The 25095-nt window shown below is 39.7% G+C and overlaps 1 protein-coding gene across 9 annotated transcripts in view; it reads left to right on the top strand.

Moving 5' to 3' along the window:
- rhea (Talin_middle and talin-RS domain-containing protein rhea) overlaps positions 1-25095 on the top strand; it is a 116902-nt gene that overhangs the window by 28033 nt on the left and 63774 nt on the right. For 8 of the 9 annotated variants that reach the window (XM_076132017.1, XM_076132022.1, XM_076132015.1 and 5 more), the window contains exons 3-16: positions 12406-12519; positions 13016-13146; positions 13636-13790; positions 14261-14416; positions 15522-15625; positions 16175-16316; positions 17336-17527; positions 18117-18195; positions 18688-18856; positions 19505-19677; positions 20115-20276; positions 22211-22302; positions 23412-23500; positions 24618-24737. In XM_076132017.1, the coding sequence (XP_075988132.1) occupies positions 13655-13790; positions 14261-14416; positions 15522-15625; positions 16175-16316; positions 17336-17527; positions 18117-18195; positions 18688-18856; positions 19505-19677; positions 20115-20276; positions 22211-22302; positions 23412-23500; positions 24618-24737 (1614 nt within the window). In that variant the 5' untranslated portion in view covers positions 12406-12519; positions 13016-13146; positions 13636-13654. Of the gene's footprint in view, positions 1-12405; positions 12520-13015; positions 13147-13635; positions 13791-14260; positions 14417-15521; positions 15626-16174; positions 16317-17335; positions 17528-18116; positions 18196-18687; positions 18857-19504; positions 19678-20114; positions 20277-21870; positions 21940-22210; positions 22303-23411; positions 23501-24617; positions 24738-25095 lie in introns of those variants that run through there. The other variant, XM_076132020.1, reaches the window with a different exon arrangement.

Below are 25095 nucleotides of genomic sequence, written 5' to 3'. Positions count from 1 at the left end.
TCTTCACCCTCCGAAAATCATCCCTAAAGTTCGTTCCCCCAAGTGTGGCGTGCGTGGGTGCGTGAGGGACGCAAGATCTGCAGCGCGCGTGCGCGGATCAACCCCTCATGAGCTTCGGAGAAGGTTGATAGTGGTAGGCGCGAGATCCTGGCGCGCTGCCGGGGTCGCGGAACATTCCTCCGTGGACCGTCCGCGGAGGCGGTGGTCCCGCTCTCTCACCCCCGGCGACCAGAGCCTGCACGACTCTGCACTCCTGCACCGAACATCACAAGTGCTGGGTGCACCGCAAGGCCTCACACTTAGCCCTCACTTTAACTTCAATCTCCATTCAAGTCTAACTAAAGCTTCCGAATCCAAATCAATTCTCCCAAGTCTCCTATTGTTTGAAGTCTTCTAAATCCAAGATTAACAATACGAAATCGAGCAGGGTGTGAGAGAGCGAGAGGGTAAAGTATTTATTTAAAGTGGGAACGAGACGAAGCGATGGCACGCCGCTCCCGACCGAGGTAAGTGCCACTTGTACCGGCCACGTGTTCAAACTTTTCGTTTTCAGGTGGTTGAAACTCGCCGCTGGCCGTTGTTTCGTCAAAAACTATTGTTTGCCTTTTGTATTTAATTTCAGCGTTTTCGTCCACTGTTCAATGTTCATATGTGTTTTATTGATATTGTTGCTACTACTTCGTTGGTTGTTGTATTTGATTCTTGTTAGTTTCTCTGTTCGTCTCTATGTTTATTGGTCTTTCCATCTTATAGGAATTCTTGTTAGACTCCTGCTCGTTGATTTCATTCGTCATTGCTCTTTCTGCTATTTGTTCTAGGGATTTTATATCTTTTTTAATGTCTTTTCGTAGCAAAATTGTTCGTTAACATTGGGTATACTCTTAAGAGAAACTTTTTGCTTAAACCATTTCTCTTTTTGTATTCTGTTTTATTTTTGTGTTAGATTATGGTCCGTACTTTATTTATTCCAACAGGTTTTTTATTTGCAGCGGTTCTAACGTGGTAAATCTAAAAATTTGTTGGAAGTCCTATACATTTTTCAGTCCGAATACTATATTTCAAATTCCTTCTTTATTTAGTCATATTAGTTCTTTAAAGGGAATTTTCCTGCACAAATATCCTAATTTTCAAATAGAGCGTATCTGTTACCCCTATAATTTAAAAGTTATTTCAAATAAACCACGTATCGGTGCCTTATCTATCGTGTCCAGTAATTATCTCCTGTTCTCCTGCATCCCTGTGATCACATCTCGTTAGTTCGATTCAACGTTCCCTTGCATCAGTTCGTGTAGCTTTCAATTAGATATATCCCTTTACGGATTTATTTGCCTTGTTAGAATCTATTCCAATTGCTGTATCTTTGAAATTGTGAGGTAATTTGTATTTTGCTATATCTTTCTTAGCTTGAAATTCTGACAAGCATTCTTACTGAGTGGTATCGTGTTGTAAGTAACTGGGTTGTGGAGGGCCGATAGACAGTCGCTCCATGTAAAATACTGGTATTCAGCTGCATCTAGTGGGACTGGGTCGACTCCAGCGTAGTTGGACGTAAGGCTAGGCTGATATAATATGTCTTTCTCAGTTTCCTTTGCAATGTCATTCTCGTTTATAATTTGTACAAATTCACTGAATAATTTGTGAGTCTCCTTATCTTTGATATTGATTGTATCTTTATTAGGTCTTTCTTCATTACGTAAAATGTAATGTTTAAGAATTTTATTATCTTGTTCACAAAATCCTCTACTTCATATATTTGTTTCATGAAACATGATTTTCGTTCTCTGGTCTCTCCCTACTTCTATGCGAAAAAGCCGTGATTTTATTTTTAAAAAATATCCTATAACATAAATGCTCCAGTCATATTGAACCTACCTAGACCAATTACTTAATTACCAATGCATTCAACAGATCCTATTACATCTAAATTAGCATCACCGAGTGATTCCTCAATATGTTGTGTAAACACATTATCTCTTCATTCACTGACGGCATCGTTACCATCAATATTGTCTCCCGGTGGGACGCCGGCTCCTGCTGAGATGATTGCTCCACCTCCTGCCTCTACACCATTGATTAGTCCTGATGGATGAATAGTAATTAGGCTGACTTGTTTGAAACGGATTATTTAGAGAGATCTTTTGTTTGTCCTGTTATACAGTTAAGCTTTTTATTGAGTTGAGTGTAGGAATTTTAAAAGTGATTAATTTCGTTTATAACATGTCATTTCTGTTAGGTTTCTCATCGTAATATATTGTACTTATTTAAATTGGTTACTTTACTTTGTAGGATTAATGTCTTTATAAGTTTAGCGTATTCTTTGCAATATTATCGTTTCACAAATTATTTCGCAATAGTGTAAGTATTTCCTTAATAATGGTTATTATTTTTCCTTCCTTATCTTGATGTTGTCGGTGTTTCATTCATTTTCCTCGTTCATATCGTGCTCAGTCGTGGGAACGATAATAATAACCTAGAATTTTTGCTTTCTTGTTAGAAATCTTAGGCTAGTAGGGGCTACTGCATTAATAAGTTCATGTAATTTTTAGAAGAACCACATTATTTTTTCTTTAAAGTTGTACTTGATAACGGTCGACTAACTATAGTAACTATATTATGTACGTAATATACTATATTCTTGTCTTACATACATTTGTAACAGAGCAGATGGGTAGGCAGAGGCCAAAGAACGCCAATTGGTACGATCCTTACAAACTTCCCTTGCTTCACTCACATCCATACATTTTGTCATACTTCTCTTTTCGCTTATATTGATTCTACAAAACCAATATTGAGCCATAACATCTCCAGAATCAATTTACCCAACAAACAGAACAGATTTTACTGCAACATTATCTAAATACATTAGAATGACAGCCACCCCCTCGGTCACTCAGTGATCCCCTAATTCGCTAATAGAAAAACAGCAACTATCGGATTTCCCGCGTCCATCGCGTGACGACTTCCTGCGGTGACCGGAAGTGTCATGGCGCTGCCACAGATATTTTTATCTGCACGTCTTGCTAGTTATTTTTGGGCAGTTTTGTAATTTTACTATCTGCAAATGTAGGTTGGTTATTTTATGTTGTGTGCGTTTCATCATCTTTTTACCTGTTTTTTATGTGGGGATTGAATTCTATATTATTTTAGTAGTTTCAAAATCTCGTGAGATTTTATCACCTTAATAGGATTTCTCATTATTGTATTCATTAAACCTAACGACAGTTTTGTCGTATGAATATGAAGTTTATTTTGTCAGAAATATCTAGATTTTTGCTATATAAAAATCTGCAGATCCATACATAATTCTGCGCATACATTCTAGCAATTTCGAAAATCGAACCACACCCAAAATTCGTCCTATTTCACCTTAACTATTGTTGTATCGTACAAGTGTGATCGAGACAGCGCACCCTAGGCGCCAGACACGTCGGCGCCGGAGTGTATCGACCACCCCCACTCCCGCAGTGGTGGGGGGTGGACTTGCGCACAACTTGTTTGTTCACCATCAGATTATAGATTTTGTACTAATACGCTTATAGTTTTATCGGGTCTTTAATGATTAGTCACATTTATTGAGATTGGGATTGTAAATTTTATGGATGCAGTTACAGTGGTAATTTGATTTGATTTTATTATTGCAGTGCTTTACTAATTGTAGTCTTAGTAAATTCTCGTTGAAATGTTGACTTCGCTATTCTTTCTAATTTATTTGTGGTTGCTTAACATAACGTACGGCATAGGTGCCTGCATTTCAAAGCTGATAATTTCAATACTATATTTCAAGACAATACTATAGTTATTTTAAGTATTGTTTTCACTCCTAAGACAAAAAAGAATGTTCATCTTCATGTTGTGCAAGTCTTCTTCATACTTTTATCATTTTCTTAGCCCACCTTTTCCCAAGGTATTAATAATTATCCAATCATCCCTTTATAAAAATCCCTCTTAATCCATTGTTGTTTAAACAAAGCATACTCTTAGTAACTCGATACTATAATACAGTCAATACGACTATTGTCTCTGTGTCTAAGCGACGTGGTCACTTCGCTTTTGTCCCACATTACAGGGGTACAAACAACCCTTCACTTAATAAGGTTTCAATACCTTGGTATATTATTATGGCGTAAGAAAATCTAGCATTTGTGACTGAGAGTTCTTGTATAGAAGAAACTAGCTTTTTCCCGCGACTTCGTTCGCGTGGTTTGTGATTTGGGACAGAATTTTCTTACAAACTTTCATCTCCTATTTAATGCCCGTAGGAGAAGAATTCATCAAAATCCTTTCTTACCGGATGCCTACGTCGTAACCTAACCTTACTTTTAGATATTAACGTGTTCAAACAAACAAAAAAAGAGCTTCAATTTTCTATCAGCACAGATTAAAGTATTAAACCCATCTAATCATTCTATACAAGTCTCCCGTTGCTAGGCAACGCGTCGCGACGCCACGGCGCCTTTAAATTGTCAGTCCACGGCTGACTGAGCCCACGACGTGTGGGTAGTTGGAAATTATTTTGACATCATCACCGCTCGACCGGAAAACTAACGTGGAGTGTTAAAATTGATCAAATGTGACTTTCTTGAGGGGTTTTCTTTTTGTTGATACGTTTTAGGGGGTGGTTTAAGGTTGGGGGTTCGATTCTTGATTTTCAGAAACTTGGATATTGGCAGTCAGTGTTGTGTTTTTTAATCTAAATCATTGTTACTTACATTAATCATTACTATGTGTTATTTATCTTATTAATCAAGATATATATAAATCTTAATGATTTATTATGTGACAAATATCCTTTGCTGGCTAAATCCAATATTTTAAGGTAAATCTATCATTGTGTGGTAAATAGGAATCACCATTGTCTATTATCTATAGCATATAATTGAGGTCTACTTCCGTTCGTTCAGCCCTATGCGGATTATATCTGTAATTTCCAAAAAGTAATTCAATCTATCGATATCAGACGATAGGTTATTGAAATCGTTTTATTCATGTAAATGGCTTGCCAATCGTCTGGTTAGAAGTTACAGCCGTATTAACGTGTGCATCCACGCGTCAACGATTGTTCCCGACTGATCGCGAGTCGCTATGAATATATTGATAAACAGACCATTTATATTCATAACTAACCTCTGATTATTGGGCTGCAGATTTTTAAGGAGCGTCGCATTAATTTTTAGCAACGATTTTTATAAATTCATAGACTTGGAACAAAATATATTTAAATCTCTGACAAATTTTAATTGCAAACATCTTACCTGTTCTATTCGAAGATGTTGGCTGTATGTATTTTTATTCTATCGTATGGTTAGTGGACAACCGAGTGTTAAAGTTGTTTCAGCCGAAGGCCTTTGACATGGCTTAACGACTTTTATCTTAATTGACAACAACAGGGACCGACTTTTAACGTGTCTTTTGAAGCATTGACACGCTCAATTCAAATACTACTATGCGGTCACCCGTCTATGAAATGTCCGCACCAACAGTTAACCCCGAGATCGTTTACCGACCGGTGAGCGCAACTGGCTATTCACCCTTTTTCTAGCGTATCTGTTAATCTTCAACTAGTAATTAGATTGAGTAGGGTTCCCCTTATGCGTCTGGATAATGTTCAGCTAATACAAGTAGTACTGACTCAGTAAGACTTGTGCCAAAACTACACACTATGACGTCATTTCTTAAGAAAAGCGTTGGAAAACAAAATATTTGGTGATTGGGAAAGTCCTAGATGGGATTTTGTTTTAATTTTGGGATCTTTTATCAGTCAGTAGCTTTATATTGCTCCTGTAAGTCGTTCGGGGCCTTTTTATTCAGTGAATGTGCAACATAAGAAAATTGTTCAGTTACAGTCAGTTGTTTTCGAGTTATAACAACAATTTAAACAGTGTCTGTCTAATTGCGGCTACCCCATCTTACAGGTATTTATTTATTAGTAATTTTTTACAAACTATACTAAATTAAAGCTTATATTTTCGGGCTTTCTGAATATCTTTCAATTATGTACATAATTTTCTTCTCTTTAGTCAACTACAAAAAGTTAGAAGCTATCAATTAAACTGTATTTGTTTGTTAAACGATTTCACCATCATCTCAGGTCTTTTCGTAATTCTTTTTCAGTCTTCTTCTTATCGTACGGTTATTGGTCAACCTAGTGCCAAAGTTGTTCAAGCCGCCCGAAGGCCTTTGACATGGCTAATTCTTTTTCCGTCAAATCCACTTTAGAACTAAACCATTTCAAGCTACCACCACTAGCTTAACCCACCCTTACAAAACCAATAACCAGACTAAATAAAAACTATTAACATTCCTTCTCGTCTCCGCTCCTCACTCAAGTCGTCTTTTTATGCAAAACTGTACGCAATAACCGGCAGTTATGACTATTTGATTTTTAATGACCCCCTACACACTCACTAATAACTTAACACCCTTATTCTGAAGGTCATAAAGCCGAAATTTGAATGACAATTGTCGAAAATATTTGGGGGTATTTAACACTCTTATTTTCATAGACTTAAAGTCCATTTTTCCCATTGCATTCGCTTCGAAATCCTGCACTGTTAGATGACATCCCTATTTCAATGTCATTAAGGTTCATTTTTATAAAGCAGTTTGAAAAATGCTTGCCCATATTCTGGTAGTTAAATTTCAACTCTATTGCAATGAGTTAAGGTTGAATTTTGTTAGGCAATGTGTTTATTACATTTGAGGGTAGTTGCTTATAGTTTTGGTAATAAGAATTTTAGCGCGTTTAAACTTTATTGTGGACATCAAGGGGTTGTTATGTGATGACGAATATGGAGCGATTTTAATTTGATTAAAATTATTTATGTGAGTGTTAGAAGTCGTAAATGTCTGGAATGATATTCGGCATATTATCGTTAAGTAAGTCAAATGTAGACACTTATGATTGTGATAAGTGCAGTAAGTAGATTCATCGCTAGTTCAGTAACTAGAGCAATCAAAAATATCGCGACGAATTGAGCACCTCCTCCTTTTTTTGAAGTCGGTTAAAAATAGCTAAAAAAAAACTAGGTATTAATTATCTAAATTCCTCATTTCAAAAAAAGGGTCTTATCGATTTCATCATTACGCATTTCAAGTCTTCAATTTGTAAGACTTAACCTCCTATAATATTTCATTGGCGAAAGAGCTTTATTTGAGCCTTAACCACTTGCTATTTTACCAATCTACACCGAGACCAGTGTCTAACTCAGCAGTGAAATTTGCCTTTTTCACTTCAACCTCGACTTCCATTTTATCTTAATTAACAATTATATCTATTACTCAAGCCCTAGCCCGTCTATCGTTCGGAAGAAGAAGCTTGCCCAAAATCAAATAATTTATTCATTTAGGTCAAATGCTGACACTTATGATAGTCAATGATACAGAGAATGAATTTACCGCCAGTTCGGAAGGTAGGGCCAATGAGAAGAGCTGGCAAGAAACTCCAGTCCACTCTTTTTAGTCCAGCAGTGAAACAATAATATGTTTAAACAAAAACTGTCCATAGTTCCCCACTTTCAGTACTATTCAGTAGACAGAAACGATTGAACTCCGGTTATTGGGCACAAACTGTTATATTCATGAGTTCGTCTATTCCTGTACCGCGACGTGAATCAGATCAGACGATGTTTACAAACTAAATACAACGTTTGACTTATAACTGATGAAAGAATATGAAAGTTAGATAAAAGATAATTGTTTTTGTTAATGGGAAAAAAGCCAATTGATGAAAGTATGAAAACTTTGATAGATCATTGCTTTTTTCAAAGGGAAAAATGTTCTGTCTTTTACATGGCTAGTGAACCTAGTGTCAAAGTCGTAAAGTCATTTGAAAACTGGTTTTTAAAAAATGGTCTTGAAGATCTAGTAGTCTAAGTACAAGCCAATGGGTGGATGAGTTTAAAACGACTATAGATTTCCTTCAGACCCTAATCTTTCGTAACGATGAAAATGAAAAACGTTTATTAGTACACAAAATTAAAACATTATTTATGGCTATTTTCTTATAACCAATACCGAGTTTCGATTCTATGTCAGATTTCTGTTTGTGTTTCTATCCATATAAAAGCAATATTGATTTAAATATGTTTACTGCATTAGGAAACTGCATAACACTATCGTTGTTTCCTTCCAAAACTTTGTTAAAAAAGCTATTAGTTCCAAGCATCGATCTATCCAAACACACTCTTATTTACATTATAATTCTAATAATACACTAGTTTAGCGTTCATTATCTGGGGGCACGGAAGTGCCCCCGCAAGTCGAGCAAAAAAAAAGCGGCACGGCCGTAACATCCTTTTCTCGAAGCAATTCGGGCTATTTTTGACACCCCTACAATTTCGTTGTGGATAAAACAAGAAGCCTGGATTTTCAGCAACTAATCAGTCATTGTATAAACACGGTATATTTAAAATTTCAGTCAATTTGAACCAGTAGTTTAAGAATGACAACTTGTTAAAATTTTGAATTTTGTCACTCACTGATTCACTGACTCACTGACTCACCGATCATCAAAAGTCTAAGGTACTTCTAGCAGACCTAGAAGCTTAAAATTTATAATACAAATAGGGTTTAGTGTCTTAATCATGGGAAAAATTTAATATTTTCTAATTTCGCTCCAGTTTTCTAAATACACTAACTGCAACAATAACTTTGTAATTCCATATAAATGTATAAGATTACAAGGTTACATTTGCAGTTAATGAATTATTATTACTGTAGAAAATAAAATAAATAGGTGTAAATAGGTACCTACTATATGAGGCATAACGGGAGGGGGTAAAGGGTGGGTAAGGGTGTTTAGCCCATGAAACTGAACAACATTCCCATAAGAAAATATGTTGAATTATGAAAAAAAAAAAACGTCTTTCCATACAAATTGGACTTATGTTCGCTCTACAAAAAGAAGTGAGATGCCATCAAAAACATTCTGTAAAAACCTCAAGTCTCGCCGTAAAAAGTTGTGAGATCTATATAATACCAAGTCGATTAATCTATTTAGTCTCTACTTAAAGGACCTTCTGTCTTAAGTTATTACGTATGTTATTATCATGCCAATTTAAAAAAAATACCTTTAAAACAAATAGATCGACTTGGTCATCGCAAGAAAACACAAATTCGCCATTATTAACATTTCAGGAGCATTAACTTCTTGTCGTGCTGTGTAGTGTGATACATACTAATAATCAAATCATGCGATGGCCAGGTCGGTCTATTTGTTTTAGAGGTATTTTTTTAAAATTGGCATGATAATAACATACGTAATAACTTAAGACAGAAGGTCCTTTAAGTAGAGACTAAATAGATTAATCGACTTGGTATTATATAGATCTCACAACTTTTTACGGCGAGACTTGAGGTTTTTACAGAATGTTTTTGATGGCATTTGTATATATATAAATATTTTGAAAGATAGATAACATATTGTCTAGTTATAATATTATAACACACGGCAGCAGTCAGGCGGGACAGACAGCAGTCGAGCGGTCTACGAATATAACTGAACTAATGATGTGTGTATTATTAATGAACCACGTGGTTATATCATTAAATTAGTCTTATGAACAGTAGGTTTCAGGACTGCAACTCTACTATTAGCTAGTCAAAGTTTTAAATATTAACTTGATTTAGATTTCTCCGTGTTTCGGAAGGCACGTTAAATTGTGGGTCACGGCTGTCATTTTCGTAAATCTTTGACAGTCGTTAACAGTAGTCAGAAGCTTGAAAGTCTGACAACCAGTCTTACCGAAGGGTATCGTTTTAGAACCCAGGAAACTGGGTCTGGAGGTCAGATAGACAGTCGCTCCATGTAAAACACTGGTATACAGCCGCATCCAGTGAGACTGGAAGCCGACTCCAACATAGTTTGGAAGAAAGGCTAAGCGATGGAAATTCTTATTAGAGACTTTTTGACATACGAATCTATATATATTATATATTTAACCCATTACTGTCCCACTGCTGGGCAAGGGTCTCCTCCCGTAATGAGGGAGGGTTTAGGCCTTGAGTCCACCACGCTGGCCAATTGCGGGTTGGGACACACTCGCGTACACTCTTATGGAGTGTAAGAAAATCTGTTTGCCGTCTCTTAACCGTGTTTTGAGCACTTTCTTGAGCTTTTACTCCGAATCAAATATCGTTTCCTTCGTCTCTACAAGTTAATAAACTCCCATACTCTACTTGTGCCGGAAGAACAGCTGTCTATTTTAACGCTTAACGCAAAATCACTTTGCTTGGTAGATTAAAGCTAGCTGTATTTCTCTTACAAGCATCAACCGTCGTGGACGAAGAATAGACAACTCTTTTTGAAATTCCATGTCCATATTCCACAAATAGTTCCCTATACAAATGGGTGTGTTGTCTGCAGTTAATTTTAATAAATTGTGCGTGAATCAGGAGCCCTTCGCACTAACATCTCGCTTGGATTCCTTCGCGAAGGGAGCATATATTAATATCAATTTTAATACTGAACATGAAGGCATAGTTGTATTGTGTGATCTACAAATAGTTGTTGATTATTTAGTTTGTTTGTTTATTTGTAAAGTAGTGTTACAAGATTAGTTCATCATGCAGAAATTGACTATTTAAAAACGCTAGTTTCAGAGTTGAATTAGGCAAAATTAATTTTGTCGAGTTTTTGAACGAAATGATGAGTTTGTAAATAGATCATCAAACACCTATACGTGATGTGTAATTGTAAACAATTACGTAGATTTTACTCGCATTCGAAGTCTTATTAATCTTCAAAAGAAAATTGGATGGATTGGTAATTAATATAGAAATGAAATGAATTTCGTGACCAGCGGTCCTGTTTGACAACATGTATTATGTGAATGAAGCAAAGGAAGTTTGTAATGATCGTACCAAGTGTCGTTCTTTGGTCTCTGACTACCCTTATAGAAGGGATGCTTGATTTTTATGTACATATATGTATATGAAATTAATATTAGAATTTTCATAGATTTACTAAGAAAGTTTCACGTCTTAACCATATTATTTCATCATAACTTTCCAAATATCCTTTTAAACCATAACATATCAATCTAAACACAACAATATTATCGAAAGCTCTTGAGAATCTCTTAAACCGTTCCTTCCACAGTTGTCTATAAATAGTTGTTCTAAATATAAGAGCACAGGTGATGCTGTAACATCCATGGTGTCGGCGCCACGTGCGGTCACCGATGTCTTACTAAACTAAAACATTGTGTTATGAGTCATGTTATTTAATAATGAAGAATAGTATCAATAATTATGTCAAAATGCATACTAATATTATATGTAAATGCGAAAGTAACTCTGTCTGTTTGTTACTCAATCACGCCTGAACTACTGAACCAATTTGCATAGTATGGAGATATTTCGATATCCGGGAAAGGACGTAGGCTACTTTTTACCTCAGGAAAATTACGCATTCCCATGGGAAGAAAATTCAGGTGGCGGACGAAAATGGAGTACTCAATGTACTCAATTTTGAGTAGCGTTTAGAAATAAATACATGTCAATGATTAAGCTTTACTTACAATTTTATTAACATTTAGCTTTATGATGATTTCTAAGTGGATTCATAAATGCTACTTGGTTCATAAGTTCGAAAGTTTGTGATCTTTGTGTGATCTCGAAAGTGAGGCTGTACACATATGCTTATTACTATTTTACCAAAAAATACCAATATATTTTTCAAATTTCAATCACATATACGTAAAAATAGAATAGAGTTTCTTTTCAACCTAAAGATTTTAAGTTACAGTCAATAGCTAGTTTTCTATAAAACGTTGTTCAACAAATGCCTATACTTAAGTACTTGTAGACTTCTTTTGTTAACAGCACGTTTTATGAGGTAGGAAATATTGCATAAATATACTTACGGCTTATGTAAAGCGTTTGACACGTTGTCTTTGCTTGTAATAGTCGTTAAAATATACACTAGAATGTTTTAGTTTGAAATAACGGTACTGTTTTGTGGCTATGCGTATGACTGACTTGAATAGTTTCGTTTTTGAGATTAACTTAATTTGAAAAGATATTTAAATTGTAGGGTCAGATCAAGGTACTAATTTTGGGCCAGTAAAATTCTTGCTCGTTAACGAGCTATTTGGGGTCAAAGAACTATGAAAAAGAAGACACGGAAGATTTTGAGTTTTACATATAGTTTGTTAATTGAATTGATTTTGATCACAAGGAACAGCAATGCCTTACATTTTTTGTCCTCGTAAAAATTACATACATACATAAAAACATGTCTTTTTTCAAAGGGGTAGACAGAGGCCAAAGAAAACTTTCTAAGTCCATTTATTATTAAGAATTTGGTTAGAGACAGTGCGGGTCAAAAATCAAATTATAGGAGTACCCCAAGGTACTATCCTAGGCCCGCATTTCATAATTAACGTTGATGTTCTTTTGTTGCAGGTACCAGGTGATTGTGTACCACCGCAAGCACAGGAGAGCGCGTGACGCAGTTTGCGCTCGCGCATCGAGCAAGCGCTATCAGACAACTGGCGGCGGCTGACCGCGCCGCGACCTGTGAGTACAGAACCTTATATCTTACGCTATTTCACCTTATATTGATGCATTTTCAGTTAGCTACAGTCAGTCCTTTTACACCTTTCTAGAAGTGATTTCGATCTTTCCTTACTTTCGAGCTTTGCCTTCATAAAAAATGGCACTATTTTTAAAACGAGAGACCCACATTGTTTTTAAATAATTATTAATTATTAACATTTGCCGGCCTCCGTTGCGAAGTGGCTAAAGTGATCACCACGCTACTATCACTCCGTCGAAAGATCGCAGATTCACTACTTAAAATAGATATGTTAGCTATCCACATTTTTTTAACGTGAAAAGCTGGTGTGGAAAGTTGCTACTATGTTTGTGAAAAGCCCCTTACGACACGACTAATTCTTACCTTGGGAGTTGTCTTTAAAAAATATCAATGGCAGTATAAGACATTGATATACGACTAGCTACACATGTGTAAGTACAATAGCTGTAGCTAAAAGTATATTCTTGTCTCTTCCAGGGTTCATTCCAGAGCCGTCCCCGGCACCGCTCGTTCAGTCAGGAGAGACCCCGGCAGCGGCGGGCGAGCGCGCACTCCTTGGACCTCGAACCCACTGAACACAGACCCTACAATACTGCCACTATACATAAGTACGTATATATCTATCTATCGTATGGTTAGTGTCAAAGTTGTTTCGCCCGTAGGCCTTTGACGTGGTTTAACGACTGTTATCTTAATTGACAACAACCAAGACCGACTTTTTACGTGCCCTCCGAAGCACGGAGACGCCCAGTTCAAATACCACTATGCGGTCACCCATCTATAGAATGACCGCGCCAACGGTTGTTTAACCCACAGATCGTTTACCGACCGGTGAGCACAACTAACAAAAAAGTGGTTGAAAAAACGAGATGTGTAGATCACTAGCGCAAAAAAAAAAATTTTTTATCGTTGTGGGAAAAAAAAATTTTTTTGTCTTTCAGATATCTTGGCAAACATGGTGAAAATTGCCGAATGTTTAGGATATTTTAAAGTTATATTGATTATTCCACAAATATTATTTATTTTTTATTTTATTATCTATTGACACTTCTACCCAACTCTTCATGTACTAACATATACTTTTGTATTGTCCATAGAGCTCATTCCCTAACAAAGATGGCGGCTCTATCGCTGAAGATCTCGATCGAGGGCGGCAAGGTGGTGAAGACCATACAGTTCGACCCCTCCACCACCGTGTACGACGCGTGCCGCATCATCCGGGAGAAGATCCTGGAAGCCAGCAGCGGGGACCGTGAGTACTAGCTAACAAACCTTAGGATCCTAGACCACCTTTTAAACCAAGAGACCTTATATAAGTTTGACCTTAATAGACCCTGTTCGTAGATTTAAAGTAGTCTTAATAATATACCAAAATATTTTTCTCTACTATCCAATTTAACAACATATTCAATAGCTCCACCTCTCTCTCACAGCCATAACATAGTTAATTAAAGCGAAAATAGTATAAAAAGTATTATAATAATCCATCCTCTCTTTTATCTAAGACAGTGGTTCCCAACCCGTGGTCCGTGGAAGTCAAAATATGGTACGCGAATGTTTTTAAAATTAAACGTTTTCAGGATGATTTTTAGATTTTATTTGTAATATACTTACATAGTGGTCCCTGCTAACAAGAATAATATAAAAGTGGTCCCGGACTAAGAAAAGGTTGGGAACCCCTGATATAAGAACATGCTCTATACCTCCATCTCTCTTTCACAGCCAAAGAATACGGTCTCTTCCTGGCGTCAGAGGAGGACAACAAGAAAGGCATCTGGCTGGAGGCGTCGCGCAGCCTCGACTACTACATGCTGAGGAACGGAGACCTGCTCGAGTACAACAAGAAGACCAGGAACCTGAGGGTGCGGATGTTGGACGGTGAGTTCATTCATTCAGTCGTGTGGTTAGTGGTCAACCTAGTGTCAATGTGGTTTAAGCCGGCACGGAGACGCTCAGTTCAAATACCAATATGCGGCCACCCATCTAAGTAATGTCCGCGCCAAGGTTGCTTAACCCACAGATAGTATGAGTATGATCATGTATCTACTTATCGCTCTCAACTTAGGTGGCTACCAATCCGTGAGCGCCGTAATTTACGCGCTCTCACGACACCCTTCGCTTTCCTTACTTCTTCTTCTCCCCCAGCCTACCTAACTCCCTACTTTCAATACTTGTGTGATAACCACTACCGTAATCTCCGCTCTTCAAGCAATCTCACTCTTCTCTGTCCATCCCACACTACTGGGTTTATTAACTCTTCTTTTCCCGTCCAGTCAGTTCTGTTATGGAATGCGCTCCCTCTTGAAATCAGGATGTCCACTAACCGTCTTACGTTCAAGAACAAAGTGCGGGATCTTTTGTTGAACAAAGTTGCAGAATTGTCACAATTATCTTAGTGTATATTTATATTTATTATTGTATATATCTCATATTTTATAGTATCTATATTTATTTTTTATATTTTATATATCATAAGTAATATTTATTATGTTTATGTACATATTATTTATGTTTATGTATTTACACTCATATCGCTTATTTGTTTTATTATTTATTTGTACACTCTTTCTTAACTCGCTTTCCTTCCTCTTTTAAACACCTTCGTAATAATCTCTGCATCACCCTAAGGTAGACTGGCAGAAAATGCCCCTGGCATTAAGTCCGCCTTTATACAAATTTGTATATTAAGTTTAAATAAATAAATAAAATAGTTTACCGACCGGTGGGCACAACTGGCTATGAGCACCTTAATGTTTATTATTGCCATGGTTACTTGGTACTTAGTGCTAGTGTAAGCAGAATAAGAAACATAATTCAATGTAAAAAGATGTTCGAAAGTACATATTATTATATTTGTCGCTACGATACACTTTAAAGTAAATAAGATTGCATATATGTTTACTTCTTGGCTTAGTTATTAACTAAAGTAATTCATTATTTATTTTCAACAGACAGTGATTAATAAGTTGTTGTATTGTGACAGGTACTGTAAAGACCCTGCTGGTGGACGACAGTCAGGTGGTGGCCAACCTCATGGTGGTGATCTGCACCAAGATCGGCATCACCAACTACGACGAATATGGACTTGTGAGTATTGTACTAAGAGCTGCACTCAATACCAACACTTAAATTATACTCACTGTTTAATATCATATTATAGAAACCATTTCATAGGGCAGCTATTTGCAACATTCAATTATTTGTATTTAAAAAATAGCTAAAATCTAAATAGTGATTAAAACTAGTGCCCAAGAGTTTCTTGCTAGCTCTTCTCATTGGCCCTACCTTCCGAACTGGCGATAAATTCACTCTCTGTATCATTGACTATTATAAGTACTTGAACTATATGAATGAATGATTTGTTTTTGAGAATTTTTAAATATTTACCATTAAGACTTAGTGGTATTTCAAAATGCAGGTCTCTGTTCGAATCCTGGGTCGTGCTATAAATCTCTTCTATGTCAACATTTTTGATTAAAATTGATATTCATAAGTTGCTGTGCCTTAGAATCATCTCTGTCTATAATCCAAATTGGTACAGCCGTTTTTAAAGTTAAGAAAGCACCAAGAGACAGTTGTTCAAATAGTATATCATCATCAAGAGTATGAGTCTATATCTGCTTTCCCTAACCTTAGGTCCGCGAAGAGCAGAAGGAGGAGCCCGACCCGTGCGAGAAGCCCAACTACGGCACCCTGACCCTCAAGCGTAAGCACCAGGAGAAGGAACGAGACGCCAAGATGGAACAGCTCAGGAAGAAACTGCGCACTGACGATGAAGGTAACAATACTTTGGAATCATAATCATGGCTTAGCCTTTCTTCCAAACTATGTTGGAGTCGGCTTCCAGTCTCACCGGATGCAGCTGAATACCAGTATTATACATGCAGCGACTGTCTATCGGACCTCCACAACAACTGTTACGTGGCTTATAACACGATACCCTTCGGTAAGACTGGTTGTCAGGCTCTCAGGCTTCTGACTGCTGTTAACGACTGTCTAAGATCTTTGAAAATGACAGCCGGGACCCACAATTTAACGTGCCTTCCGAAACACGGAGGAACTCGATATGTGTAAGATGGTCACTCATCCACAGATCAACCTCGGCAAGCGAGGCTTAACATTAGAGATCGATCCGCGCGGCTGTCGTTAACTAAGCCACGAGCTCCTCCAATACTTTGATATCATAATGTAGTGCTAAAAAGAACTTTATTATTAAACTAGCTTCCGCCCGCAACTTCGCGTGAAAAGGTTTCCCGTAGTAAAAAAGTATTCTATGTGTGAATCTAGGTTAATTTCAGTTCAATCAATCGAAAATCCAAGAAGATTTATACAAAATTTCATCCCCTATTTTACCCCCTTAAGGGTGGAATTTATCAAAATCCTTTCTTAGCGGATGCCTACGTCATAACATCTACCTGCATGTCAAATTTCAGCCCGATCTGTCCAGTGGTTTGGGCTGTGCGTTGATAGATCACTATGTCAGTCACTCAGTCAGTCTCCTTTGAGCCAACCTTTGAGTTTTATATACAACGTGCCGCTACAATGTCTTATTTCTTTCAATGGCACGCGGTACCTTTAGTGGCACGTTGTATATAGTGTATAGCAGTGCAAACTTCGATAGCGCGATTCAGGACTTGTGACGTCAGTCACACTGCGAGTTGGTGGTTATGCGCTCGTCCCAATAGATGTCGCTGTATGTAGCGATCCGCTACACATTACATTACTAAAGTACATTGTGACCGTGTGTGAGTTGTCCAATGATATTTATATTTATTTATTTGTATTGTACGTGTCCAGTGAACTGGGTGGAGCCGTCGAAGACGCTCCGCGAGCAGGGCGTGGACGTGGCGGAGACCCTGCTGCTGCGCCGCAAGCTGTTCTTCTCCGACCGCAACGTGGACTCGCGCGACCCCGTGCAGCTCAACCTGCTGTACGTGCAGGCTAGAGATGCCATCCTGGACGGCACGCACCCCGTCACGCATGACAAGGGTACCTATTATATACTTATTATATACTACAGGCCGCCTGCGACCTCGTCCCTGTGTAAATCCCGATCCCTCGGGAACTCCGGGATTAAAAGTATGTGTTATTCTGGGTCTTCAGCTACCTATATACCAAATTTCATCGTAATTGGTAAAGAAGTATTTGCGTGAAAGAGTAACAAACATCAATACATACATACATTCTCACAAACTTTCGCATTTATAATAGGTATTATAGGTAGGATTTCGAAACTAGCGGACGCCTAGACTATGTCCGCGTGGTAGATTTCCCGTTCTTCAAAATTAATTGTGTATATGTTTCCTAAGACTTAATAGCTATACACTAAAAAAAGTGTTTCATTCAAATCCGTCCAGTAGTTTCGGAGAATAACGCTAAAAGGAACTGTGAACCTTTTGTTCCATAACATTAGCCACTCTATTTTTAACACTGTCTCTATGATTCAAATACTGAAACTACTCATTTCTAGGTCTCGGGACCAATATAATATGCAAAGTTTCTAATTCGGTAACTCGACAGCTTAGTAACATGTCGCCGGTAACGATGGAGAATAATATTGAATGTATTTCTTTCATAGCTTGCGAGTTCGCCGGCATACAGTGTCAGATACAATTCGGTGATCACAGAGAAGACAAACACACTACCGGATTCTTAGAGTGAGTATTTATTACATATATCTCTTCTGACTATTAGTTAATAATTCACTAAAATATAAGTCAATAGGATATCTTAAGGGTGGGGATGCCAGCTATTAGGTTGACACTTCGACTAATGTTGATCCTTTGTCACCCCCTCCTTCGCTACTCTAGACTTTGGGGGGCAGAGCAAAACTTATCAGATATGTTATGTTATCCATCAGTAACAGCCTATAATCTAATTTGGAGTATAATCGATAGGATAAGAAGTACCTAAACAAACATACAAAAAGTAACTTTTGTTGCTAACGATTAAATAAGTAGAAGTTTTTACTTAAAACTAATTACTGCTTATAATTTGGCCAGTTTATCTTTAAAATAAGTTAATGGTTACTGTATTTCAATCAGGAATACATAGTATTGTCAGGAAAGTCTAAATTCTTTCGTCTATTTATGTCACAAACTTAAAAACTACTGAACAAATGTCACTTAACTACTAATCTCTTCCCACAGCTTGAAAGAGTTCCTCCCAGCATCGTACGTGAAGGTGAAAGGCATAGAGAAGAAGATCTTCAAGGAGCACAAGAAGCACGCGGGCCTGAGCGAGCTGGACGCCAAGGTGCTGTACACCAAGAGCGCCAGAGACCTCAAGACGTACGGCGTCGCCTTCTTCCTCGTCAAGGTAAGCACCCCGCCTTGTGTGGCGCAGTCGGGTAGAGAGATAGTGTTAGGAGCACGAAAAAATGAGACAATATACCTAGGTCTTTTAGGTCCTAGCGTGATGTTTCATGGGCTATACATAGGTTCCCAATTGGAGTGTAACCCTGTAAAGAGGAATAATATATAAATATAAATTTATAGATATATGCAAAATTTGGTATAGTTATTACGTAAAGGAGAGTGCTAAAATTACTTTTTCCTTGTAAATGGAGCGTCCTTAAAAATCTGGATAGTTCATTATAATATATGAACAAACGTCTCTTATGACCTTCCTAATTTTCTTCCTTCCTTTTTCCTGACGTCTATTCAGTTAGACATGAGGCGATATGGAAATGTATCTCCAAAAAATAATCCATACTAATATTATAAATGCGAAAGTAACTCTGTCTGTCTGTCTGTCTGTTACACGATCACGCCTAAACTATTGAACCAATTTGCATGAAACTTGGTATGGAGATATTTTGATACCCGAGAAAGGACATAGGCTACTTTTTACCCCGGGAAAATGACGCATGTCTATTGGAAAATTCAGGTGACGAAGTCGCGGGTAAAAGCTAGTTTATAATAAAAAAAACTCTTGAAATAAGTTTTTCTTTGTTGTATTGTGTAGGAGAAGATGAAAGGCAAGAACAAGCTGGTCCCTCGTCTACTGGGCGTGACCAAGGACTCAGTGTTACGGCTGGACGAGAAGACCAAGGAAATCCTGCAGACCTGGCCCCTGACTACTGTGAGGAGGTGGTGTGCCAGTCCTAATACCTTCACACTGGACTTTGGTGACTATAGGTGTGTAGTGAAACTTTCTACTATTGTATTGTAGGTGGCTTATTTAATTTATCGTATGGTTAGTAGTGACTGCTTTTGTGGCGCAGGAGGTAGTATAGGGTTGGGATCCTGAGTCGGACCAAAAAGTATTTTTTGAGTCTTTTTGTTAAGAATTTCTCCAAGACTGTCCGGTGTTAGGAGGTTGAAGATGTATGCCTTAAAATTGAGAGCGCGTGTGCGTCTGAGGCTTAAACAGCTGACTGCCTGCGCCGAGTGCCGGTGGCCGATGGCCTCTGTCGCGCTTCTGCCGCGCCCTGGCGGGCGCGCGGAGTGCTCAACATGCTCGTAGACCTCCTTACCTCAGAGAACTCTTATACCGTCGGCCTTGCGCCTGATCTAATACTATCTTGACTTTATAAGGTTACTTATACGTATGTCCCGCTTTCTTCTCCCCCCAGCGACCAGTACTACTCTGTGCAGACGACGGAGGCGGAGCAGATCCTGCAGGTGATCGCGGGCTACATCGACATCATCGTGCGCAAGCAGCGCGCCAAGGAGCACCTCGGCATCGAGGGCGACGAGGGCAGCGCCATGCTCGAGGACTCCGTGTCGCCCTCCAAGTGAGTACCGCCCTCCCCCCTCCCCCCTCCCCCAGCGACCAGTACTACAGTGTGCGCGCCAAGGAGCACCTCGGCATCGAGGGCGACGAGGGCAGCGCCATGCTCGAGGACTCCGTGTCGCCCTCCAAGTGAGTACCGCCCTCCCCCCTCCCCCCTCCCCCAGCGACCAGTACTACAGTGTGCGCGCCAAGGAGCACCTCGGCATCGAGGGCGACGAGGGCAGCGCCATGCTCGAGGACTCCGTGTCGCCCTCCAAGTGAGTACCGCCCTCCCCCCTCCCCCCTCCCCCAGCGACCAGTACTACAGTGTGCGCGCCAAGGAGCACCTCGGCATCGAGGGCGACGAGGGCAGCGCCATGCTCGAGGACTCCGTGTCGCCCTCCAAGTGAGTACCGCCCTCCCCCCTCCCCCCTCCCCCAGCGACCAGTACTACAGTGTGCGCGCCAAGGAGCACCTCGGCATCGAGGGCGACGAGGGCAGCGCCATGCTCGAGGACTCCGTGTCGCCCTCCAAGTGAGTACCGCCCTCCCCCCTCCCCCCTCCCCCAGCGACCAGTACTACAGTGTGCGCGCCAAGGAGCACCTCGGCATCGAGGGCGACGAGGGCAGCGCCATGCTCGAGGACTCCGTGTCGCCCTCCAAGTGAGTACCGCCCTCCCCCCTCCCCCCTCCCCCAGCGACCAGTACTACAGTGTGCGCGCCAAGGAGCACCTCGGCATCGAGGGCGACGAGGGCAGCGCCATGCTCGAGGACTCCGTGTCGCCCTCCAAGTGAGTACCGCCCTCCCCCCTCCCCCCTCCCCCAGCGACCAGTACTACAGTGTGCGCGCCAAGGAGCACCTCGGCATCGAGGGCGACGAGGGCAGCGCCATGCTCGAGGACTCCGTGTCGCCCTCCAAGTGAGTACCGCCCTCCCCCCTCCCCCCTCCCCCAGCGACCAGTACTACAGTGTGCGCGCCAAGGAGCACCTCGGCATCGAGGGCGACGAGGGCAGCGCCATGCTCGAGGACTCCGTGTCGCCCTCCAAGTGAGTACCGCCCTCCCCCCTCCCCCCTCCCCCAGCGACCAGTACTACAGTGTGCGCGCCAAGGAGCACCTCGGCATCGAGGGCGACGAGGGCAGCGCCATGCTCGAGGACTCCGTGTCGCCCTCCAAGTGAGTACCGCCCTCCCCCCTCCCCCCTCCCCCAGCGACCAGTACTACAGTGTGCGCGCCAAGGAGCACCTCGGCATCGAGGGCGACGAGGGCAGCGCCATGCTCGAGGACTCCGTGTCGCCCTCCAAGTGAGTACCGCCCTCCCCCCTCCCCCCTCCCCCAGCGACCAGTACTACAGTGTGCGCGCCAAGGAGCACCTCGGCATCGAGGGCGACGAGGGCAGCGCCATGCTCGAGGACTCCGTGTCGCCCTCCAAGTGAGTACCGCCCTCCCCCCTCCCCCCTCCCCCAGCGACCAGTACTACAGTGTGCGCGCCAAGGAGCACCTCGGCATCGAGGGCGACGAGGGCAGCGCCATGCTCGAGGACTCCGTGTCGCCCTCCAAGTGAGTACCGCCCTCCCCCTCCCCCCTCCCCCAGCGACCAGTACTACAGTGTGCGCGCCAAGGAGCACCTCGGCATCGAGGGCGACGAGGGCAGCGCCATGCTCGAGGACTCCGTGTCGCCCTCCAAGTGAGTACCGCCCTCCCCCCTCCCCCCTCCCCCAGCGACCAGTACTACAGTGTGCGCGCCAAGGAGCACCTCGGCACTAAAACAAACTTTATTTTACACACTTTTCCACACATTTTGTTCCAAACAAAAAACCAGCATCATTTTCTATCAGTTCTTTTAGAAACTATAATACCAAAGATATACATATCTTAGTAAAAACCCCTAATTTTGAATGTCAAAAGTAACAAAATATTTATACAGAGTGTTAATACTGAATTATGTTTGTCCACAGGGCGAATATAATCCAGCACGACACATTCAAGTCTGGCAAAGTGAACACGGAGTCTGTGGCCAAGCCCGCCGTGCACCGACCTGGAGCTGAAGGTATACCTAACACTTATATACTACTGTATATTATATATGTTACTGTAAAAGCCCGAACTGTGGTAAATCCTAAGATTTTCCGGTAAAACCTAAGATTTACCAACTCTCAATGGTAAAAGTCCAATAGAGGTAAAAGTTCGATATAAAAGTGTTGTTCGGACTTTTACCATTGAGAGTTGGTAAATCTTAGAATTTACCACTGTTCGAGCCTTTATAGTAACATATACAAGATATATACTTTAGACAATAAGACGCTGTATAGTTTGAGTTACTTATTTTTGTTTTGCTGTTAGTTATTATTGCGTTTTTTTGCCAATATTAGTATAATTTTGAATTATTTTAAACTGATCTGGTCTAAGTTTTTCGTAAGAGAGACTACACACTACCATAGTCTTGTACTAAGAGTTAATGAGCCATTTTTAAATGATTCTATGCATAAGATAACTTTTGGAAATTAGTCTACAAATGCTTAAATTATTGTGTATTGTATAAAATTACTATAAAATTATTAGATTTAGAATATGAGGCCAGTTATTTTGTCTGATTATAAAGTATTGTACTATTATACTATTATACTATTCTCAATATTGGTACCTTTCACTCTGAATGTGGTCTCTATAAGGAGGAAATTTATTTAATTTAACACAGAATTAGAATAGTTTTAAAACTGTTATTTTTTGTATAAGTTTGCCTCAGTTTCACTACTTTTAAATAAGTGTCTAATAGCTTATCCGGTAACATTATGACCACAGTTTTCATATATTTGTAATCATTATCGAAATTTAGAAGCCCTCATAGCCAGTTACGCTCGCTGGTCAGTAAACGATCTATGAGTTCAGCAACGTTTTACGTGACCGCTTTTTAGCATTTGAAATGAGCATCTCCGTGCTTAAAAAAGCACGTAAAAATCGGTCGCAGTTGTCGTCTAAGACAACATTTATTAAAGTCATATTATCAAACTTCTACGTCTCGACACTAGGTTGACCAATAACCATACGATAAAATAGAATAAAACCTATCGGTTAAGCACTATCGGTTAGGCTATCAGACACTTATCCATGAGCCGTGTGACTGGTTGTTATCACATCGCTTATATGCCGGCACGCTAGGCGCCAAGTCGTTCGCGGTGGGCCACATGACGGGCGCGCAGCAGACCACGGTGTCCGGACAGATCATCACGGGCCACACGCCGCCCGCCGTGAGTACTGCTTACTTTCATTTGCTAATGCTTTTGTAGTTTATTTTATGTAGTAACTATATATAGATGTATGTATTTTGTAAGATATAGCTTGAAATGTCAATCATAACTTTTAAACTCTCGTTGCATGTTTATTGTATAATATACGGGAATTTCACCTTAAAATGCCTTAATTTGTTTTGGTAAAATGCGTGTATGCCTGTATGTATGTATATAATTCCCGTATTCTTTTATACATTAAACAAATCAGACTACAATTTACAAACTAATTCTTAATGGTTATAACGAAGTTTTTCAAAGTCTCACTTTATTTAATACTGTATTAAATATATTTATTAACAATAAAACTTCTCATTTGTGTAGTTTATGTATTATATTATAAGTTATGTATTAATAACATATGATAATTTGTTGTTCCACGCTGCTATGTGATTGGCTAACTAGTCATCGAGATGGGTTGTGTAGGTATATATTACTAACTATTATTGTATTATTAATTATATATTAACACACTAATTGTAACAGGCGTTTAGAAAAAATATTTTATACGCTTAAGTATTTTGCTTTTAAACTCTATAAAGATTCAAATTATTATTCAAAGTCCCCAACCCGCACTTGGCCAGTGTGGTGGACTAAAGGCCTAACCCCTCCTTCATTACGGGAGGAGACCCTTGCCCAGCAGTGGGACAGTAATGGGTTAAATTTATTTATTATTATTAAAGATTCATCTCAATTAAGTAATGTTTTTATGCATTATAAAACATATTTCTGAGTGCCTGTTATATCGTATAAGTAAATTAAGTTACATCATCAATAAGAAAGAAGAAGAAGAAGAAAATATGTTTGAGTCTTATCTTCACTATATAATAGTACAAATGTAAGGCGCCCGTAGCCAGTTGCGCTCACCAGTCGGTCATTTCATAGATGGGTGACCGCAAAGTGGTATTTGAACTGGGTGTCTCCGTCGGTCCCGGTTGTTGTCAATAAAGATAATAGTCGTTAAGCCATATCAAAGGCCTTTCGGGTGGGTTGATCAACTTTGACACTAGGTTGACCACTAACCATACGATTAGTAGTAGTAATACAAATGTAATATGCATGTGTGTCGGATGTGCAGGCGTCCCAGATGCAGCAGACGAAGGTGACGTCCATCATGTCGGAGCCGCAGCGCGCGCTGCTGTCCACCATCACCACCGGGCGAGAGATCATCAAGCACACCGAGGAGTCGCTCAGCAGAGTTAGTACATACACACCTAAAGAAAATACTACCTTATTAACCCCCGGCCAAGAAGAGGGGTGTTATAAGTTTGACGTGTCTGTCTGTCTGTCTGTGGCATCGTAACTCCCGAACTGGTGCAGCGATTTCTATTTTTATTTTGTGCCTTATTTTATTTGCGTGTAAATATTCAATTTTTTGTGCCTTATTTTATTCGCGTGAAAATATTCTAAAGGGTAAAAGTAGCAGTAGTTTCTCCATGGGGTAAAAAGTCTTTTCAAAGTAGTTCCAGTTGTTGAGGAGAATATACGGAATAAAAAATGAATTTAATAATCACGTAATCTCTACATTTGTGTTTTCAAAATTGCTAAAAGTTTAA

The sequence above is a fragment of the Anticarsia gemmatalis genome, chromosome 27, assembly GCF_050436995.1.
Source record: "Anticarsia gemmatalis isolate Benzon Research Colony breed Stoneville strain chromosome 27, ilAntGemm2 primary, whole genome shotgun sequence".
Classification (NCBI taxonomy): domain Eukaryota; kingdom Metazoa; phylum Arthropoda; class Insecta; order Lepidoptera; family Erebidae; genus Anticarsia; species Anticarsia gemmatalis.
The sequence above is the reverse complement of the archived record's forward strand: the minus strand, read 5'-3'. Positions and strand labels throughout refer to the sequence as shown.